Here is an 18,121-nt window from a genome sequence, read left to right as displayed (position 1 = left end):
AAAATTCGAAGTGGAAAGCAAAAGAATGTAAGAGGGGCCTTGAGACGTGACTAATGAACAGAGGAAATGTCATTTTAGTGCCAGGAATGTATTTCTTGTTTGTTCTGGACCCTATTCGGAAATTGGCATCTTTTGAAATTTGTGTGAAATTGGCAAAATTGCTAAATTCTGACCACTGTACTGGATAGTTGAAATTGGTAAATGGGTGGTTTCTTGCACTCATTCAATAGAAAAAATGGAGTTCTAGCGAAATATTCATGTTTTTTGTCGACTAGTACAGTGGAACTGGCCGAAAATGGGGCTCAAAGTGGGCAAAATCGCCGATCCATAAACATCGCCGAGACCGCTAACTTCGTGAGAGCATAATTCCATAAGTTTTCCATCAAATTTCATATTTTTGGTGTCATTATGATCGGGAAAAGATTATCTATCTTTTCATAAGAAAAAGGTTTTTTTTTTTTTTTTTTTAATTTGGCCAACCCTGAGAACGAGTCTCGGAAAGGGCCTGTCGACCCTCAAAGGGTTAATGTGTGTCTTCTTTTAGTTCATTCACGCATGTTTGTAAGAGTTTATAAAACTTTTACCTCACAATATTTTTTTTATTATAATAATTACCTCACAATACAAATACTCTTACGTTGTGTACAAGTTGTACAAGTTAGGGGCGCCTGACACTTTGCAGCGCAGAGTAAAAAAAAAAATTGAAAAAGTACGAAAATTGAATTATTCTTACCAAAAAAAATAGCTGAACTTTCTGACTACACTCTGGTATAATTATCATCTTTATATGATGTTTCTAAAAGGAATTATGGTCATTTATAACACGCATGGTGACCGCCTTGCATAGCAAGCACGCTGACGTGGCATTTTTTCCCCCCTGCGTTTGTTATCGTTTTCTTATATCTTTATGTCTAATATAATACAAATTCACCATCTGAGATCATGGCAGAATGGGTGGAGCTAATATGGTCAAGGAACCAATCAGGAACCTCCCCTGGGTATAGTGCTGAGATGGCCGACATGACCAGCCAACAAAATATTCCATACCCACGCTAATATCAATTTTAAGGCTTATTTACCTATCACAATTGATCTAATATGACGTAGGGCGATATAATAATAGCATACAAACTTAAAAAGTACACCAGAAAAAATAATATATAGCATAATATGATGCCCGAGAGGCGAAAAAAATCTGATGATACTATATACCAGCAAGGTGAAAGACCCATTCTCTCGTCACTATGATGAGAGAAAACGGAGATTTACAATAGTTAACTGTAATAAACACTTGTAGGTCACGGAAAAAGTGTAAAGAAAGCAAATTTTCCGTGAAAAAAAATTTCCCCGGGCACCTGGGGTGCCGTGCGCTTCGACCTATATCTCGGAAGTAAGTTATTTACCTATTTAGGGGCACTCCATCCTTATTTATGAATGAATTGACTTGATTTTCACAACAAACATAGAAGAATGATTGCTTTACAAATTGTAAAGAATCTTTCTGAAGTATCCCAAATATTTTTAGATTTGTGTGGGCAACAAGACCGACTTCTTCCAAAATGTCAAAAAAGTTATAAACTTTATTTTTTTTTAGCATGAAGATAAGGTTTATTTTAGAAATGGTACATTGACATTGATGGAATTAAAAGTGTTCTATCAGCTGCAAGTATCAAAACCACTTTTCCAAGTACCACTGAGTACAGGTTCGCTGCCAAATGTAATTTTTTCAAAATTTTGCATATTTCATTTCCTTTTTGGCTGATATTTTTGAAACTTCAGCAAAGCATGCTCGATATAAGCTTCTAATAGTACACCAAAAATGAACGTAATCGGTTGAAAAATAAAGAGGTGGAATATTTAAGGTTGCGTGGCCCCTTAGTAGAATTGTGCAGATGATGCTGAAAAGGAGCGGCTGCTGGATCAACATTATGAAGTGGAGGACAACATTGTGTCCTGCAAAACTAAGGCTTTGGAGAAGGTAAAGGGTGTAAATAATGTTGCTGGTCAACCTAGTAAGGAATATCAGAACTTTAGTACAGAATAAACAAACAGCAACACTCCCATTCTCATGCAACACACCATTTTTAGAGTGATGATATTATTATCAACATAATAAAAAGCGCTAAACCCACAAGGGTCGTGAATTGCTATATATAGAGTGAAGACATTTTTATTATTTTTTTTTTTTATCATCACACTGGCCGATTCCCACCAAGGCAGGGTGGCCCGAAAAAGAAAAACTTTCACCATCATTCACTCCATCACTGTCTTGCCAGATGGGTGCTTTACACTACAGTTTTTAAACTGCAACATTAACACCCCTCCTTCAGAGTGCAGGCACTGTACTTCCCATCTCCAGGACTCAAGTCCGGCCTGCCGGTTTCCCTGAATCCCTTCATAAATGTTACTTTGCTCACACTCCAACAGCACGTCAAGTATTAAAAACCATTTGTCTCCATTCACTCCTATCAAACACGCTCACGCATGCCTGCTGGAAGTCCAAGCCCCTCGCACACAAAACCTCCTTTACCACCTCCCGCCAACCCTTCCTAGGCCGACCCCTACCCCGCCTTCCTTCCACTACAGACTGATACACTCTTGAAGTCATTCTGTTTCGCTCCATTCTCTCTACATGTCCGAACCACCTCAACAACCCTTCCTCAGCCCTCTGGATAACAGTTTTGGTAATCCCGCACCTCCTCCTAACTTCCAAACTACGAATTCTCTGCATTATATTCACACCACACATTGCCCTCAGACATGACATCTCCACTGCCTCCAGCCTTCTCCTCACTGCAACATTCATCACCCACGCTTCACACCCATATAAGAGCGTTGGTAAAACTATACTCTCATACATTCCCCTCTTTGCCTCTAAGGACAAAGTTCTTTGTCTCCACAGACTCCTAAGTGCACCACTCACTCTTTTTCCCTCATCAATTCTATGATTCACCTCATCTTTCATAAACCCATCCGCTGACACGTCCACGTCTCCCTCCAATCTGATATTCAATCTTTCATCACCTAATCTTTTTGTTATCCTCATAACCTTACTCTTTCCTGTATTCACCTTTAATTTTCTTCTTTTGCACACCCTACCAAATTCATCCACCAATCTCTGCAGCTTCTCTTCAGAATCTCCCAAAAGCACAGTGTCATCAGCAAAGAGCAGCTGTGACAACTCCCACTTTGTGTGTGATTCTTTATCTTTTAACTCCACGCCTCTTGCCAAGACCCTCGCATTTACTTCTCTTACAACCCCATCTATAAATATATTAAACAACCACGGTGACATCACACATCCTTGTCTAAGGCCTACTTTTACTGGGAAATAATTTCCCTCTTTCCTACATACTCTAACTTGAGCCTCACTATCCTCGTAAAAACTCTTCACTGCTTTCAGTAACCTACCTCCTACACCATACACTTGCAACATCTGCCACATTGCCCCCCTATCCACCCTGTCATACGCCTTTTCCAAATCCATAAATGCCACAAAGACCTCTTTAGCCTTATCTAAATACTGTTCACTTATATGTTTCACTGTAAACACCTGGTCCACACACCCCCTACCTTTCCTAAAGCCTCCTTGTTCATCTGCTATCCTATTCTCCGTCTTACTCTTAATTCTTTCAATTATAACTCTACCATACACTTTACCAGGTACACTCAACAGACTTATCCCCCTATAATTTTTGCACTCTCTTTTATCCCCTTTGCCTTTATACAAAGGAACTATGCATGCTCTCTGCCAATCACTAGGTACCTTACCCTCTTCCATACATTTATTAAATAATTGCACCAACCACTCCAAAACTATATCCCCACCTGCTTTTAACATTTCTATCTTTATTCCATCAATCCCGGCTGCCTTACCCCCTTTCATTTTACCTACTGCCTCACGAACTTCCCCCACACTCACAACTGGCTCTTCCTCACTCCTACAAGATGTTATTCCTCCTTGCCCTATACACGAAATCACAGCTTCCCTATCTTCATCAACATTTAACAATTCCTCAAAATATTCCCTCCATCTTCCCAATACCTCTAACTCTCCATTTAATAACTCTCCTCTCCTATTTTTAACTGACAAATCCATTTGTTCTCTAGGCTTTCTTAACTTGTTAATCTCACTCCAAAACTTTTTCTTATTTTCAACAAAATTTGTTGATAACATCTCACCCACTCTCTCATTTGCTCTCTTTTTACATTGCTTCACCACTCTCTTAACCTCTCTCTTTTTCTCCATATACTCTTCCCTCCTTGCATCACTTCTACTTTGTAAAAACTTCTCATATGCTAACTTTTTCTCCCTTACTACTCTCTTTACATCATCATTCCACCAATCGCTCCTCTTCCCTCCTGCACCCACTTTCCTGTAACCACAAACTTCTGCTGAACACTCTAACACTACATTTTTAAACCTACCCCATACCTCTTCGACCCCATTGCCTATGCTCTCATTAGCCCATCTATCCTCCAATAGCTGTTTATATCTTACCCTAACTGCCTCCTCTTTTAGTTTATAAACCTTCACCTCTCTCTTCCCTGATGCTTCTATTCTCCTTGTATCCCATCTACCTTTTACTCTCAGTGTAGCTACAACTAGAAAGTGATCTGATATATCTGTGGCCCCTCTATAAACATGTACATCCTGAAGTCTACTCAACAGTCTTTTATCTACCAATACATAATCCAACAAACTACTGTCATTTCGCCCTACATCATATCGTGTATACTTATTTATCCTCTTTTTCTTAAAATATGTATTACCTATAACTAAACCCCTTTCTATACAAAGTTCAATCAAAGGGCTCCCATTATCATTTACACCTGGCACCCCAAACTTACCTACCACACCCTCTCTAAAAGTTTCTCCTACTTTAGCATTCAGGTCCCCTACCACAATTACTCTCTCACTTGGTTCAAAGGCTCCTATACATTCACTTAACATCTCCCAAAATCTCTCTCTCTCCTCTGCATTCCTCTCTTCTCCAGGTGCATACACGCTTATTATGACCCACTTCTCGCATCCAACCTTTACTTTAATCCACATAATTCTTGAATTTACACATTCATATTCTCTTTTCTCCTTCCATAACTGATCATTTAACATTACTGCTACCCCTTCCTTTGCTCTAACTCTCTCAGATACTCCAGATTTAATCCCATTTATTTCCCCCCACTGAAACTCTCCTACCCCCTTCAGCTTTGTTTCGCTTAGAGCCAGGACATCCAACTTCTTTTCATTCATAACATCAGCAATCATCTGTTTCTTGTCATCCGCACTACATCCACGCACATTTAAGCATCCCAGTTTCATAAAGTTTTTCTTCTTCTCTTTTTTAGTAAATGTATACAGGAGAAGGGGTTACTAGCCCATTGCTCCCGGCATTTTAGTCGCCTCATACGACACGCATGGCTTACGGAGGAAAGATTCTTTTCCACTTCCCCATGGACAATAGAAGAAATAAAAAAGAACAAGAGCTATTTAGAAAAAGGAGAAAAACCTAGATGTATGTATATATATATATGCATGTGCGTGTCTGTGAAGTGTGACCAAAGTGTAAGTAGGAGTAGCAAGATATCCCTGTTATCTAGCGTGTTTATGAGACAGAAAAAGAAACCAGCAATCCTACCATCATGCAAAACAGTTACAGGCTTCTGTTTCACAGTCATCTGGCAGGACGGTAGTACCTCCCTGGGTGGTTGCTGTCTACCAACCTACTACCTATGAAAGGAATATTTTTATACAGGTATCCCCCAGTGTTTGACTAGAGAAACGTAATTCTTCCGACACTACCTACACAGCCGCTTTGTAAACAAATCTCGTACAGCGGTCCCTCGTTTTTCGTAATTAATCCGTTCCTGGAAGTGTGACTATTATCGAAATTTACAATTGTCGAATCAATTTTCCCCATAAGAAATAATGTAAATACAATTAACCCGTTCGTAACACCCAGAAGTATTAAAACAAAAAAATTTTTTACATGAAATATAGATGTAGTACATAAACAATACAATGGGACATGATGAATGAAACATTAACAGCATAACACATTTATTGGTGAATCTTCTTAGTGTATGGAAGACTGGAGGAGGAGACAGATTGCATTAGTTACTCTTTGGAAGGGGAATCCCCTTCCATCAACACCTCAGGACCAATTGCTTTTCTGGGGTTACTTCTCTTCTCTGTTTCTTAATGCCACTAGGACCAGCTTGAGAGTCACTGGAGTCCTGTCTCGCAAAAAAACTGTCCAGAGAGCTCTGATTCTGGCGTCTCTTTAACACTTCCCTAAAATGGGCCAAGACTTTGTCACTGTACATGTTGCCAACATGGCTTGCAACAGCCTTGTCAGGGTGATGTTTCTCCATAAATCTTTCCATCTTACCCCACATTTCAAAAATCTCCTTAATTTCTGAAGAAGGCACCTTTTTCCATCTCTCTTCCTCCTCTGCAGCAAGATTCTGAGCTGCAATCTGTTGCTGTTCCTGCTGAAGCTCTTGCAGCTCCTCAGTGGTGAGCTCTTCACTGTGGTCTTCCACCAACTCTTCCACATCCTCCAAACTCACATCCAACCCCATGGAACTCCCCAGTGCCACAATAGATTTAACAACAGACATAGGCTCATCAGGGTCAGCCCCAAACCCTTCAAAATCCCTCTTGTCAACACAATCTGGCCAAAATTTTCTCAAAGCAGACTTCAAAGTCCTGGTAGTCACTCCCTCCCAAGCCTTACCAATTGGCTTATGCAATGGAGGATACTGAAGTTTTCTTTCCAAAAATCTCTTAGGGTCAAGTGAGTGTTTGAGGTCACATTAAAGCACCTTTGAAACACTGCTTTGGTGTAGTTTTTTTTTAAGTTTGCAATGACCTGCTGGTCCATGGGCTGGAGGAGAGGAGTGGTATTCGGGGGCAAGAGCTTTACTGTGATGAACCCAAACTCCTCCAAAATTAGGTCATCCAAGTTTGGAGGATGAGCAGGTGCATTGTCCATTACCAGGAGGCACTTGAGATCCAATTTCTTTTCCAGGAGGTAATTCTTCACACAAGGGCCAAACACTTCATTGAACCACTCGACGAAAATTTCCCTCGTGACCTATGCCTTACTATTAGATTTCCAAAACACACAATTTACTCTTCATAACATTGTTTTTCCTGAACACTCTGGGATTTTCAGAATGGTACACTAGTAATGGCTTCACTCTGAAATCCCCACTAGCATTAGCACAGAACATGAGTGTCAGCCTGTCTTTCATAGGCTTGTGTCTTGGCAGTCCCTTTTCCTCCTGAGTAATGTAGGTCCTCTTTGGCATTTTCTTCCAAAAGAGGCCTGTTTCGTCACAACTGAACAGTTGTTCAGGTTTCAGTCCTTCAGCCTCTATGTACTCCTTGAATTCACTTACGAATTTTGTAGCTGCAATTTTATCCGAACTGGCAGATGCCTCACCACACTGTGTATGCCACTACGGTCCTTAAATCTCTCAAACCAACTTTTGCTGGCCTTAAATTCACAAATATCAATACTCGTTGCAGGCAATTTCTTTACCAGATCGTCATGCAACTGCCTAGCCTTTTCATAAATAATCGACGTCATAAGACTATCTCCTGCTAATTGTTTCTCGTTTATCCACACCAATAATAACTTCTCAACATCTTCGAGTACTGGTGATCTCATTTTTGTCAGCATATTTACCCCCTTTGCAACAACAGCTTCCTTGATTTCCTTTTTCTTGGCCATGATGGAAGCTATGGTTGTATGGGGTTTGTTATACAGTGGACCCCCGGTTAACGATTTTAATCCGTGCAGAGGGGTAATTGTTATGCGAAATAATCGTTATGTGAATGAATTTTCCCCATAAGAAATAATGGAAATAAAATTAATCCGTGCAAGACACCCAAAAGTATGAAAAAAAAAATTTTACCACATGAAATATACATTTTCCCACACACAAAGAGAAGGATACATGCACAATAGTATAGTAGTACATGCACAGTATATATTGTGCATGTACTACTCTACTAAATGAAGAATAAATGACACTTACCTTTATTGAAGATGCAGCAATGACTGATGAGACACTGTGTCCTGGGAGTGCCTTTTCCTCCTGAGTACTGTAGGTCCTGTTTGGCATTTTCTTCCAGAACAGGCCTTATCACACTGTGTATGCCACTACGATTCTTAAATCTCTCAAACCAACCTTTGCTGGCTTTAAATTCACCAATATGAGCACTAGTTCCAGGCATTTTTCCCTGTTCACCTGGGTGTTAGTCGACTGGTGTGGGTTGCATCCTGGGAGACAAGATTAAGGACCCCAATGGAAATAAGTTAGACAGTCTTCAATGACACTGACTTTTTTGGGTTATCCTGGGTGGCAAATCCTCTGGGGTTAATTGTTTCTTGGTATTCTCAATAAGCCACACCAACAACGGTGCTACAGCAGCAGCAGCAGCTGACGGTGGTACAGCAGCAACAGACGGTGGTACAGCAGCAACAATGCTACAGCAGCAGCAGACGATGCTACAGCAGCAGCAGCAGCAGACGATGCTACAGCAGCAGCAGCAGACAATGCTACAGCTGCAGCAGACGATGCTACAGCAGCAGCAGACGATGCTACAGCAGCAGCAGCAGCAGCAGACAATGCTACAGCAGCAGCAGACGATGCTACAGCAGCAGCAGCAGACAATGCTACAGCAGCAGCAGACGATGCTACAGCAGCAGCAGCAGCAGACGATGCTACAGCAGCAGCAGCAGCAGCAGACAATGCTACAGCAGCAGCAGACGATGCTACAGCAGCAGCAGCAGCAGACGATGCTACAGCAGCAGCAGCAGCTGACAGTGCAGCAGCAGCAGCAGCAGCAGCTGTACCACCAATAGTAGCGATACTTATCAATGATCTTTTTCTTCTTCTCTATTGTAATTCTCACCCTTATTGGGGCCCATGGTCACTTATTTTCCAGAAAAAGCACCGAAAACACTGTAATAATACGAAATATTCCGATTGTATGCTTGGATGTTACCGCGGAGGCTGGCTGGTAAACAATGCCACCGGCGGAACATGTGAGCGTGGCTCAGGCCGCACATTGGACGCGTCTCGGAGGAAAATCGGTAAGCGGGTTTTTAAGCGGTATGTGAGGCAAAATTTTTGCAATTAAAGTAAGCGGTATGCGAAATAATCGCTATGTGATGCCATCGTTATGCGGGGGTCCACTGTACATCCTGGCCAGTTCAGCCCCATGTACGCCACTTTCATATTGTTGAATAATGTTTTTCTTAAATTCAATTGTATTTCTCACCTTCTTTACCAAAGGCTTGGCACTAGGAGCTTTCTCTGGAGCCATGGTGGTTTATTTAGTAGTTGCAAGCACTAAAATGAATGGAATATTATGAAATATTTCGTATGAGCAAGTGAGGGAACTGTCGCTCACTGGTAAACAATGGCACACTGGCTGGGAACAGCTCAGAGCCATGAGTACGCGTCCCAGATGAACGACTATTCGCGAGTCAAACTACGATTAGCGAGCCAATGTTTTGACGAAAATAACTTTATGATTTTTGAAAATTACGATTATCGAGGGACCTCTGTATTTGTCAATTTTTATTCCATGAGTGTATCATGTTTATATGCTATGTAACATGTTTCTTACATAATTTTGAGGAAAATATCATAGATGGATTAATGAAAATGCCTATATTAATGTAAAATAAGATGTTTAATGTGCCCAAGAGTGATGATTATTACGTACTATTGGCGTCATGAGTAGAGAGAGACTTAGCGATTTTAATGTGTACCTGCACACCAGCACAGTGTGTATGTATATTTAGGTACAGGTACACATCAGAGTACATGTACATATAAAATACGCAATAACTATAAAACACTTGAAATTCTGGAGTTTCCAGACATAATAGATGGGGTCACAGAGAATGTTAACAAATCATGTGGGACGCACCGTATTTGAAAGACCGCTTGCCATATAGCAAATTTTTGTCATAATTTGACATTGCTGTATTAACAAAACGCCGTAAAGTGGGACCCTACTGTATATATAAAAAAAATCATTATGAAATGATAAGTCTTTTGCCAAAGGTGATGAAACCAAAACACGAAATTTGATGAAAAACTTATGGAATTACGGTCTCAAGAATTTAGCGGTCTCAGCAATATTTATGCATCAGAGATTTCACCCACTTTGAGCCCTATTTTGGGCCAATTCCATTGTTCCAGTTGACCAAACTCATAGCTGTTTAGCTAGAACTTTTTTTATTCTATCGATTGAGTAGAGGAAACCACTCATTTACCTATTTCAACTACCCAATAAAGTGATCAGAAATTACTAATTTGGCTAATTTCACACAAAATTCAAGAAAAGCCAATTTCAAAATAGGGTCCAGAATAACATTTTCTTTGTTCATTAGTCATGTCTCCAGGCCTCTCTTACATTATGCTTGCTTTTTATTTTGAATTTTTATTCACAAAACAAATAGAAGATTTACTGTTATTCAGACTACTGCATAATGGTAATAATTGTATAAACAATGTCAGTGCATTTGTGAGTGCATATCAGACTGGCCAGTTGACATGTATTGGTTGCATGACATGTTTTGAACATTGTTAAAAATCAAACATTTCTGCTACTTTGAGCTCAATTTCAAGTTACTTTTGCTCTGTAAACCATTCAAAATCATCTCTATTTCTGGAACAGATCATCCATTCTATCAGATGAGACCAACCAAGAAACCGAGAATGCTACCATAAAACCTGTACAAATATACACCGTTTTACACCCAAAACAAGGTCACAGTATTTTTTCTCTTTATGCACTGCTTGCTGCTGGATTCTTTTAATACTGCACACACTGACCACACAAACCCAGTCTCTCATATGTAGGCCTACCGGCTTTCTCCCGCAAGATTGGAAGCCGCTAGAATTTTGGCGTAGTATTACGGGACCGGGAGCAGTAATATTACGAAGCAGTAATATTGCGAGACCGACCCTGGCAGGGTTAATGTACTTATATATAGGTTGGTGCAATGTTTTATATGTTTGTTATGTTGTACTAATCTTAGGATACATTTAAACTTGCTTAGGGTGTTCTGCACACCCAGGGACTCTCCATGTTTATTACCTGTCATCCAGTTTTTTTTTTTTTTTTTTTTTAAGTCAGTGGCCATCTCCCTCCAAGGCAGAGTGATCTAGAGTGGAAACCCTCATTCTCCAACATTCACTCGATCTTAGTCTTTTCATAAGTGTACCAACTGTACCAACATCACAATTGGATTACACTTCATCTGCAACAACCTCACTCCTTCCTACCTCCAGGACTGAAGTCCAGCTAACCAGTATCTGTGAATCCTTTCACAAATACATTACTCTGCTCACACCCCAACAGCATATCCATTAAAAACCACTTGCCTCCATGAACTCCTAAGATGCTCACATAAGCCTACTGGATGCTCAAGCCCCTGTTACTCAAAGTCTCTTATACTCCCCTCCCTAAAACCACTCCTGGAATGACACATTCCCCTCCTACTTTCCACCCCAGATTTACACATCCTTTCAAACTCTCTCCCTCTCCATGCCCAAACTACCTCAACATCAACCCCACAGACCTCTGAATTATTCCCCACATCACATTTTAATTTCTACACTCTGATTTATCTGAATGAAATATACACACCACATGATGTTTTCAAACATGATATCTCTGTTGCCTTCAGCATCCTTTTCACTACAGTACTGAAAACCCATGTCTCGCACTCATATAAGTGTTAGTACCTCTATACCCGGGTTCATCCCCCCCTTTTGTTTTTTCTCCACAGAGTAACTTCTTTCCACAGATACTTTAACACATCACCCCCCTTCTCCCCCTCCTCATCCATTCTGTGGTTTCACTACATCTTTCACAGACTTATCTGTTGATACATTCACTCCCAAACATTGAAATACATCCACTTCTATGTTCCCTCTCTCCACTCTGATATGCAATATAAGACTACCTAGACTTTTTCCTCACCCTCATCACCTTGCTCATTTCTACATTCACTTTTAATTTCCTTTTTTCACATACACTCCCATATTCATCCACTAACCTTTGCAATTTGTTTTCAAAATTGTTACGCCCCTCGTTTGTGGACCTTCTCAATCGAGTATTATGTATGCTTAACAGGCTTTTTCACTTAATATTATATTATTTCTAGCCTCATTAGTAGCTAAAATGAGGGTAGAGTACTTTATAATATTATCTGGCCTTAATTTATTTAGTTATGTGTATAGATAGGATGTTTTGGTGTTATAAACCGTATGCCTCACTTAAGGTTTCTTCGCGATCTTCTACCACTGGTCGGCCTACTACCAGAGTTCCTCGGTTGTGATGCGAATGGCTGCATTTAAACGCTTATGATGGTCGCTACATCTTCAAGAAACTTTCAAGTGACTTTAGTGTGAAGAGTTCAAGGAATTGCCTCACGCAGTCAGTTGCATCAGTGAACTCATTTAGCGGAGACTATCTGTATGAGTATTAACCCTTTGAGGGTCGACAGGCCCTCTCCGAAACTCGTTCTCAGGGTCGGCCAAATTTCAAAAAAAAAAAAAATTATTTTTTCTTATGAAAAAATAGAGTTTTTTTTTTCTAAACATTATAGGATAAACAAAAAAATTTTACCATCAATACTTACGGAGATATGGATGCATGAAGTTTGCAGAAAATGAGCCGCGTATGGCAACAGCGGCGACTGCCGCTCACCTGGTAAACTTTGATTTACTTGTATTTGAAGGTTTGTTGTTTTTTTCACTATTTTATCTTTTCACGTAACTTATGTGGCCTATGAGACCAAAGTAAGGTGCAATGTACATATATACACTCGTTGTATACAACACAATAAGCACACAAACATAATTATCAATATATTGTTTACAAAACTTGTTTACAAAAACAAACAATACAAAACATTGTTTATTATTATTGTTCTATAATATATATACCAATATACAGTCACTGAACATATTCCTATTAGTTCTGCAGCTTGTGGAACTCTGAAACATGGTGTCATACACAATGGTGTTTTATCTTTCTCCCTCATTCTATCTCTTTCAATCTGTCTCTCTCTTTCTATCTGTCTGTCTATCTCTGTCTCACAGGTACACATAAATACAAGTATACATAGTATAAATTACCTAGGATAACCCACGAAATCCAGACAAAGTGCTATACTCTGCTTGAAGATGTGAGTAAAAGTGATGACACAGTCTTGTGGCTCTCTGAGACAGAGAGCTAGATGGATAGACAGATAGACAGGGAGCTTGACAGACAGACAAATAGACAGACAGAAATGTTAGTGTACCAGTACCAGTGTACTAGTGTTCCACCCTCCTCCTCCTCTTCTTCCTCTTCCTCCTCTTCCCCCTACTCTTCCTCATACTCTTCCTCTTCCTCCTCTTCCTCTTCCTCCTACTCTTCCTCTTCCTCCTCCTCCTCTTCTTCCTCTTCCTCCTCCTCCTCCTCCTCTTCTTCCTCTTCCTCCTACTCTTCCTCCTCCTCCTCTTCTTCCTCTTCTTCCTCCTCCTCTTCCTCCTCCTCCTCTTCTTCCTCTTCCTCCTACTCTTCCTCCTCCTCCTCTTCTTCCTCTTCCTCCTCTTCCCCCTAATCTTCCTCCTACTATTCCTCTTCCTCCTCCTCTTCCTCTTATTCCTCTTCCTCCTCCTCCTCTTCTTCCTCCTTCTCCTTCTCCTCCTCGTCCATAGTGTAAATTACAAGGAGTCCGCAGCTGTCAAAGTGACATATTGGCTAATTACTCTTTCCCCCTCCGGCCTGTCAAAACAATGGGGTCGGATGCTGCTTCCCCTCCTCCATTCTATCTAATTATCTTTCTCCCTCATTCTATCTGTCTGTCTATCTCTGTCTCACAGGTACACATAAATACAAGTATACATAGTATAAATTACCTAGGATAACCCAAGAAACCCAGACAAAGTGCTATACTCTGCTTGAAGATGTGAGTAAAAGTGATGACGCAGTCTTGTGGCTCTCTGAGACAGAGAGCTAGATGGATAGACAGGGAGCTTGACAGACAGGCAAATAGACAGACAGAAATGTTAGTATACCAGCAAAAACAAAGGGAGGGCGATGTTCATCTCATCTTTTGGCATCAGCTCTACCCTCATTTACCCTCATCAAACGTCAGCACTTATCAGATGTTATCTCCCCTTATCTTGTTACTGTCATGGGTGAACATTTATTATTACATATTATTATTATTACCTATTATTATTATTATGTATTATTATTATTATGTATTATTATTATTATGTATTATTATTATTATGTATTATTATTATGTATTATTGTTATCATTACGTATTCTTCTTCTTCCTACTCCTCCTCCTCTTCCTCCTCCTCCTCCTCTTCTTCCTCCTCCTCCTCTTCTTCTTCCTCCTCCTCCTCCTCCTCCTCTGCCTCCTCCTCCACTTGCCTCCTCCTCCTCTTGCCTCCTCCTCCTCTGCCTCCTCCTCCTCTGCCTCCTCCTCCTCCTCCATTCTTGGAACAAGTTTGAAGAGCTTGTAGTTCATAATCACTATCATTATCATCACCAATGCTCACATCTGAGTCTGGGATTTTGGAAAATAGGAGTTTCCTCTTTGATTCTGGTACAACTGAACGACGGCCCAGCACCAGAGGTGGAAGGCTGTGGGTTGTCTGGGTTTTCCTCACTATTACTCATATTATGGTCATTAGTTTCGGTCAAAACCTCACCAGAACCTTGAAACTCATCTTCACTGTCACTTCCATCTGTATTAGAACTGTCACTGGGGAACAAAAGTGTCCCAATTCGCCGAGGAGTGAGGAACTTCTTACCGCAGGGCATGGTGGAAATTGTGTACTATGATGGCATTCCCACAATGCACCACTGGGTCCCAGATTTTTTTCCTACTGCGCACACCCACCACACAGACCCATTCTCTCACATCTAGGCTTATCAGCCTTTTCCTGCGAGATTTGAGGCCGCTAGAATTTATGCGTACTAGTACGTCAAAAACCCCTACACGTAAGACGTACTAGTACGACCAAAACCCTCAAAGGGTTAAGGGAGGTGTCTTACTTATTTATATAATGAGAGTGGAGACTATCGATGTGTATAAAGTGTTGTGGAGGAGAACATTTGTGAATTGTATAAGACTATGTATGTGCTATAAACGTGTTATGACTTCACGTTCGGGGAGATGTATCATAGAAAAAGACTAATATCTCTGTGTAAATATTTTATGCAAAGTTATATTTTATAGTATTACCTGTTAAAGAATTGGTATTAAAACCTTTGGTGGTTTATAAGGCAATTTAATAAATATCAAAAAGAACTGTGATATTATTACCGTTTGAACCTTTGAGTGAATTTGTGGAAAGCAGGACAAGTTTTCCTATTCCTTTGTTGCTTGAAGGGCTTAAACAGCCTTTCATATTGCCCTAAACACAACAGAATCCCCTAAAAGAACTGTCAGTAACAAACAGCAACTGGGATAACTCCCAATTTGTATCAGATCCAACATCTTTTAATTTCACACTTTTTCACAGCACCATAGCATTTATTTATTTCACATCTATAAATATGTTAAACCATGTGGGCATTACATGTCCCTGTAAGTCCCATTCTCACTGGAAAATAGACCACCTTACTCTGCATAAAGAAACTCTTAACTGCTTTTAGTAACTTACCTCCTTTTCCATACATTTGCAACATCTGCCACATGGCTTCCCTTTCCACCCCATCATATGCCCTCTTTAAATCCATAAATGCACAAACAGTGCTTTACCCTTATCTAAGTACTGCTCATTTATATGCTTCAATGTTTACACTAGATCTACACAACCCCTACCTTGCCTAAATCCTCTCTGCTCCTGTGCAAACCTACTTTCTGCCTTACACTCCTAACATTTTCAATAATAATTCTACCATGAACTTTACCTCGTATGCTCACTAAGCTTATCCCCTTATAACTTTTATATTATCTCTTGCCCCATTTTCCTTCATTATGATCAAATACCGTAATGACTTAATAAAGCTTTCTTGAAGCAAAACATCGGTATAATAAAGGCTTATGCTGTTTTGTGTGTTTTTTGATCTACAATGTTAGTTTCACAATACAGTAGGGCCCCCGTATCCAAGGGGGGATACGTTTCAAGGACCTGCCATGGATGTGTATAAGTATGTATAGGGCTTATATGTAGCCTTATACATACCTATTACAAAGTTTAATTGATAACCTATGCACAGTAAGTGGAGAATTATCACTTTTTCACTGATGGGAAGTACTTCACAGCTTCTCTTAGGCTTTGAAGAAATGCCAGCTTTTCTACTTTTGTGCTTTGGGGCCATTATTATGCAAAATTAAGAGGTATTTTTGGGCCAGAGTAAACTGTGGATAACTGAAACTGCAGATACCAAATCAGTGGACATGGGGGATCTACTGTATTGTAAAATTCTCCAAACATCATTCACATCTCCACCATCATAACTCTTGCTGGTGGAAGTGTCACTTGTACCTTGGCACAAGTAATTGATTCCAAAATGCAAACATATACATAGAATATCGCAAGTCAGAAAGTTGCAAGTTGTGCCCCATACTGTATAGTCAAAATGTAAACTTGTTGTGCCTCCTACTGTACAGTCAAAATGTAAACTTTAATTAACCCTTTGACTGTTTTGGTTGTATATATACGTCTTACGAGCCACCGTTTTTGACGTATATATACTCATAAATTCTAGCGGCTTCAAATCAAGCAGGAGAAAGCTGGTAGGCCCACATGTGAGAGAATGGATCTCTGTGGTCAGTGTGCACCATATAAAAAAAATCCTGCAGCACGCAGTGCATGAGAAAAAAAACTCCGAACGTTTTTTTCTAATTAAAATGCTGACTTTGTGGTCTATTTTTGTACAGTATTTTATGGTTGTATTCTCGTTTTCTTGGTCTCATTTGATAGAATGGAAAACATATTATAGAAATAGAGGTGATTTTGATTGGTTTTACTATGAAAAGAACCTTGAAATGGAGCTCAAAGTGGGGGAAATGTTTGAATTTTGCCGATGTTGAAAAGTAAACAAATGATATCGTTTTCCAATAAATGTCCAAGTAGCCATTCTAATATGCAGTCATGAATGGGTTGACATTATTTATGCAATTATTACAATATTGCAGTAGTCTGCATAACAGAAAAATCTTCTATTATTTGTTTGAATAAAAATTCAAAATAGAAAGCAAGAGTAATATCAGAGGGGCCTGGAGACATGCCTGATGAACAAAGAAAATGTTATTTTAGAGCCAGGAATGTCTGCATTGTTCATTCTGGACCCTATTATGAAATTGTCATATTTTTTAATTTTCGTGAAATTGGCCAAATTACAAATTTCTGACAACGTTATTAGGTAGTTGAAATCGGTAAATGGGCAGTTTCTTGTACTCAATTGATAGAAAAAATGGAGTTCTAAAGAAACAGCTATGAGTTTGGTCAACTGGAACAATGGAATTACCCGAAAATAGGGCTCAAAGTGGGGGAAATCGCTGATTCATAAATATTGCTGAGGTCCCTAACTTCGCAAGAGCGTAATTCCGTCAGTTTTCCATCAAATTTTGTTCTTTTTGTGTCATTACAATCAGGAAAAGATTCTCATTTAATTTCATAAGAAAAACTTTTGGGGAGGGATTTTGCTACACCTGGAGACACCTCAGGATTTGGGGTTGCGACAGTCAAGGGGTTAATGTGCCAAGATTAATAGAGATTTTAAAAAAGCAACTTTTTTTTTAAGTTAGGAGCTGTAAGTACAGTATAATGTACAAGTAATGGACATTTTCATGCTGGTCCTACCTCATCATCCTGGGTCTTGCTAATATCCACAAGAATCTTGGCTGCAGGATTATCTACACCAATATTTCTCAGGATTGTTGCACCATCATTGGTTACCTCAATTTGACCTGTTGAAGTATTTCATTATTGAATGTTGTATAATAATTTACAAATAAATAAATACTTGATTTCCACATGATACAGTACACAGCTTTAACAAAACTGGATGACATTTCCCAATGTATGTTGAAAGACTCCGGTTTCTCTTTATAAGAGATTACT

The 18,121-nt window shown here is 39.7% G+C and overlaps 1 protein-coding gene across 2 annotated transcripts in view; it reads right to left on the bottom strand.

Annotated features, from left to right (window-relative positions):
• CCT2 (chaperonin containing TCP1 subunit 2) overlaps positions 1-18,121 on the bottom strand; it is a 65,821-nt gene that overhangs the window by 37,179 nt on the left and 10,521 nt on the right. For both annotated transcript variants that reach the window (XM_053782118.2, XM_053782117.2), the window contains exon 3: positions 17,861-17,967. In XM_053782118.2, the coding sequence (XP_053638093.2) occupies positions 17,861-17,967 (107 nt within the window). The remainder of the gene's footprint in view (positions 1-17,860; positions 17,968-18,121) is intronic.

This window comes from Cherax quadricarinatus, chromosome 30 (genome assembly GCF_038502225.1).
Source record: "Cherax quadricarinatus isolate ZL_2023a chromosome 30, ASM3850222v1, whole genome shotgun sequence".
Taxonomy (NCBI): Eukaryota; Metazoa; Arthropoda; class Malacostraca; order Decapoda; family Parastacidae; genus Cherax; species Cherax quadricarinatus.
The sequence above is the reverse complement of the archived record's forward strand: the minus strand, read 5'-3'. Positions and strand labels throughout refer to the sequence as shown.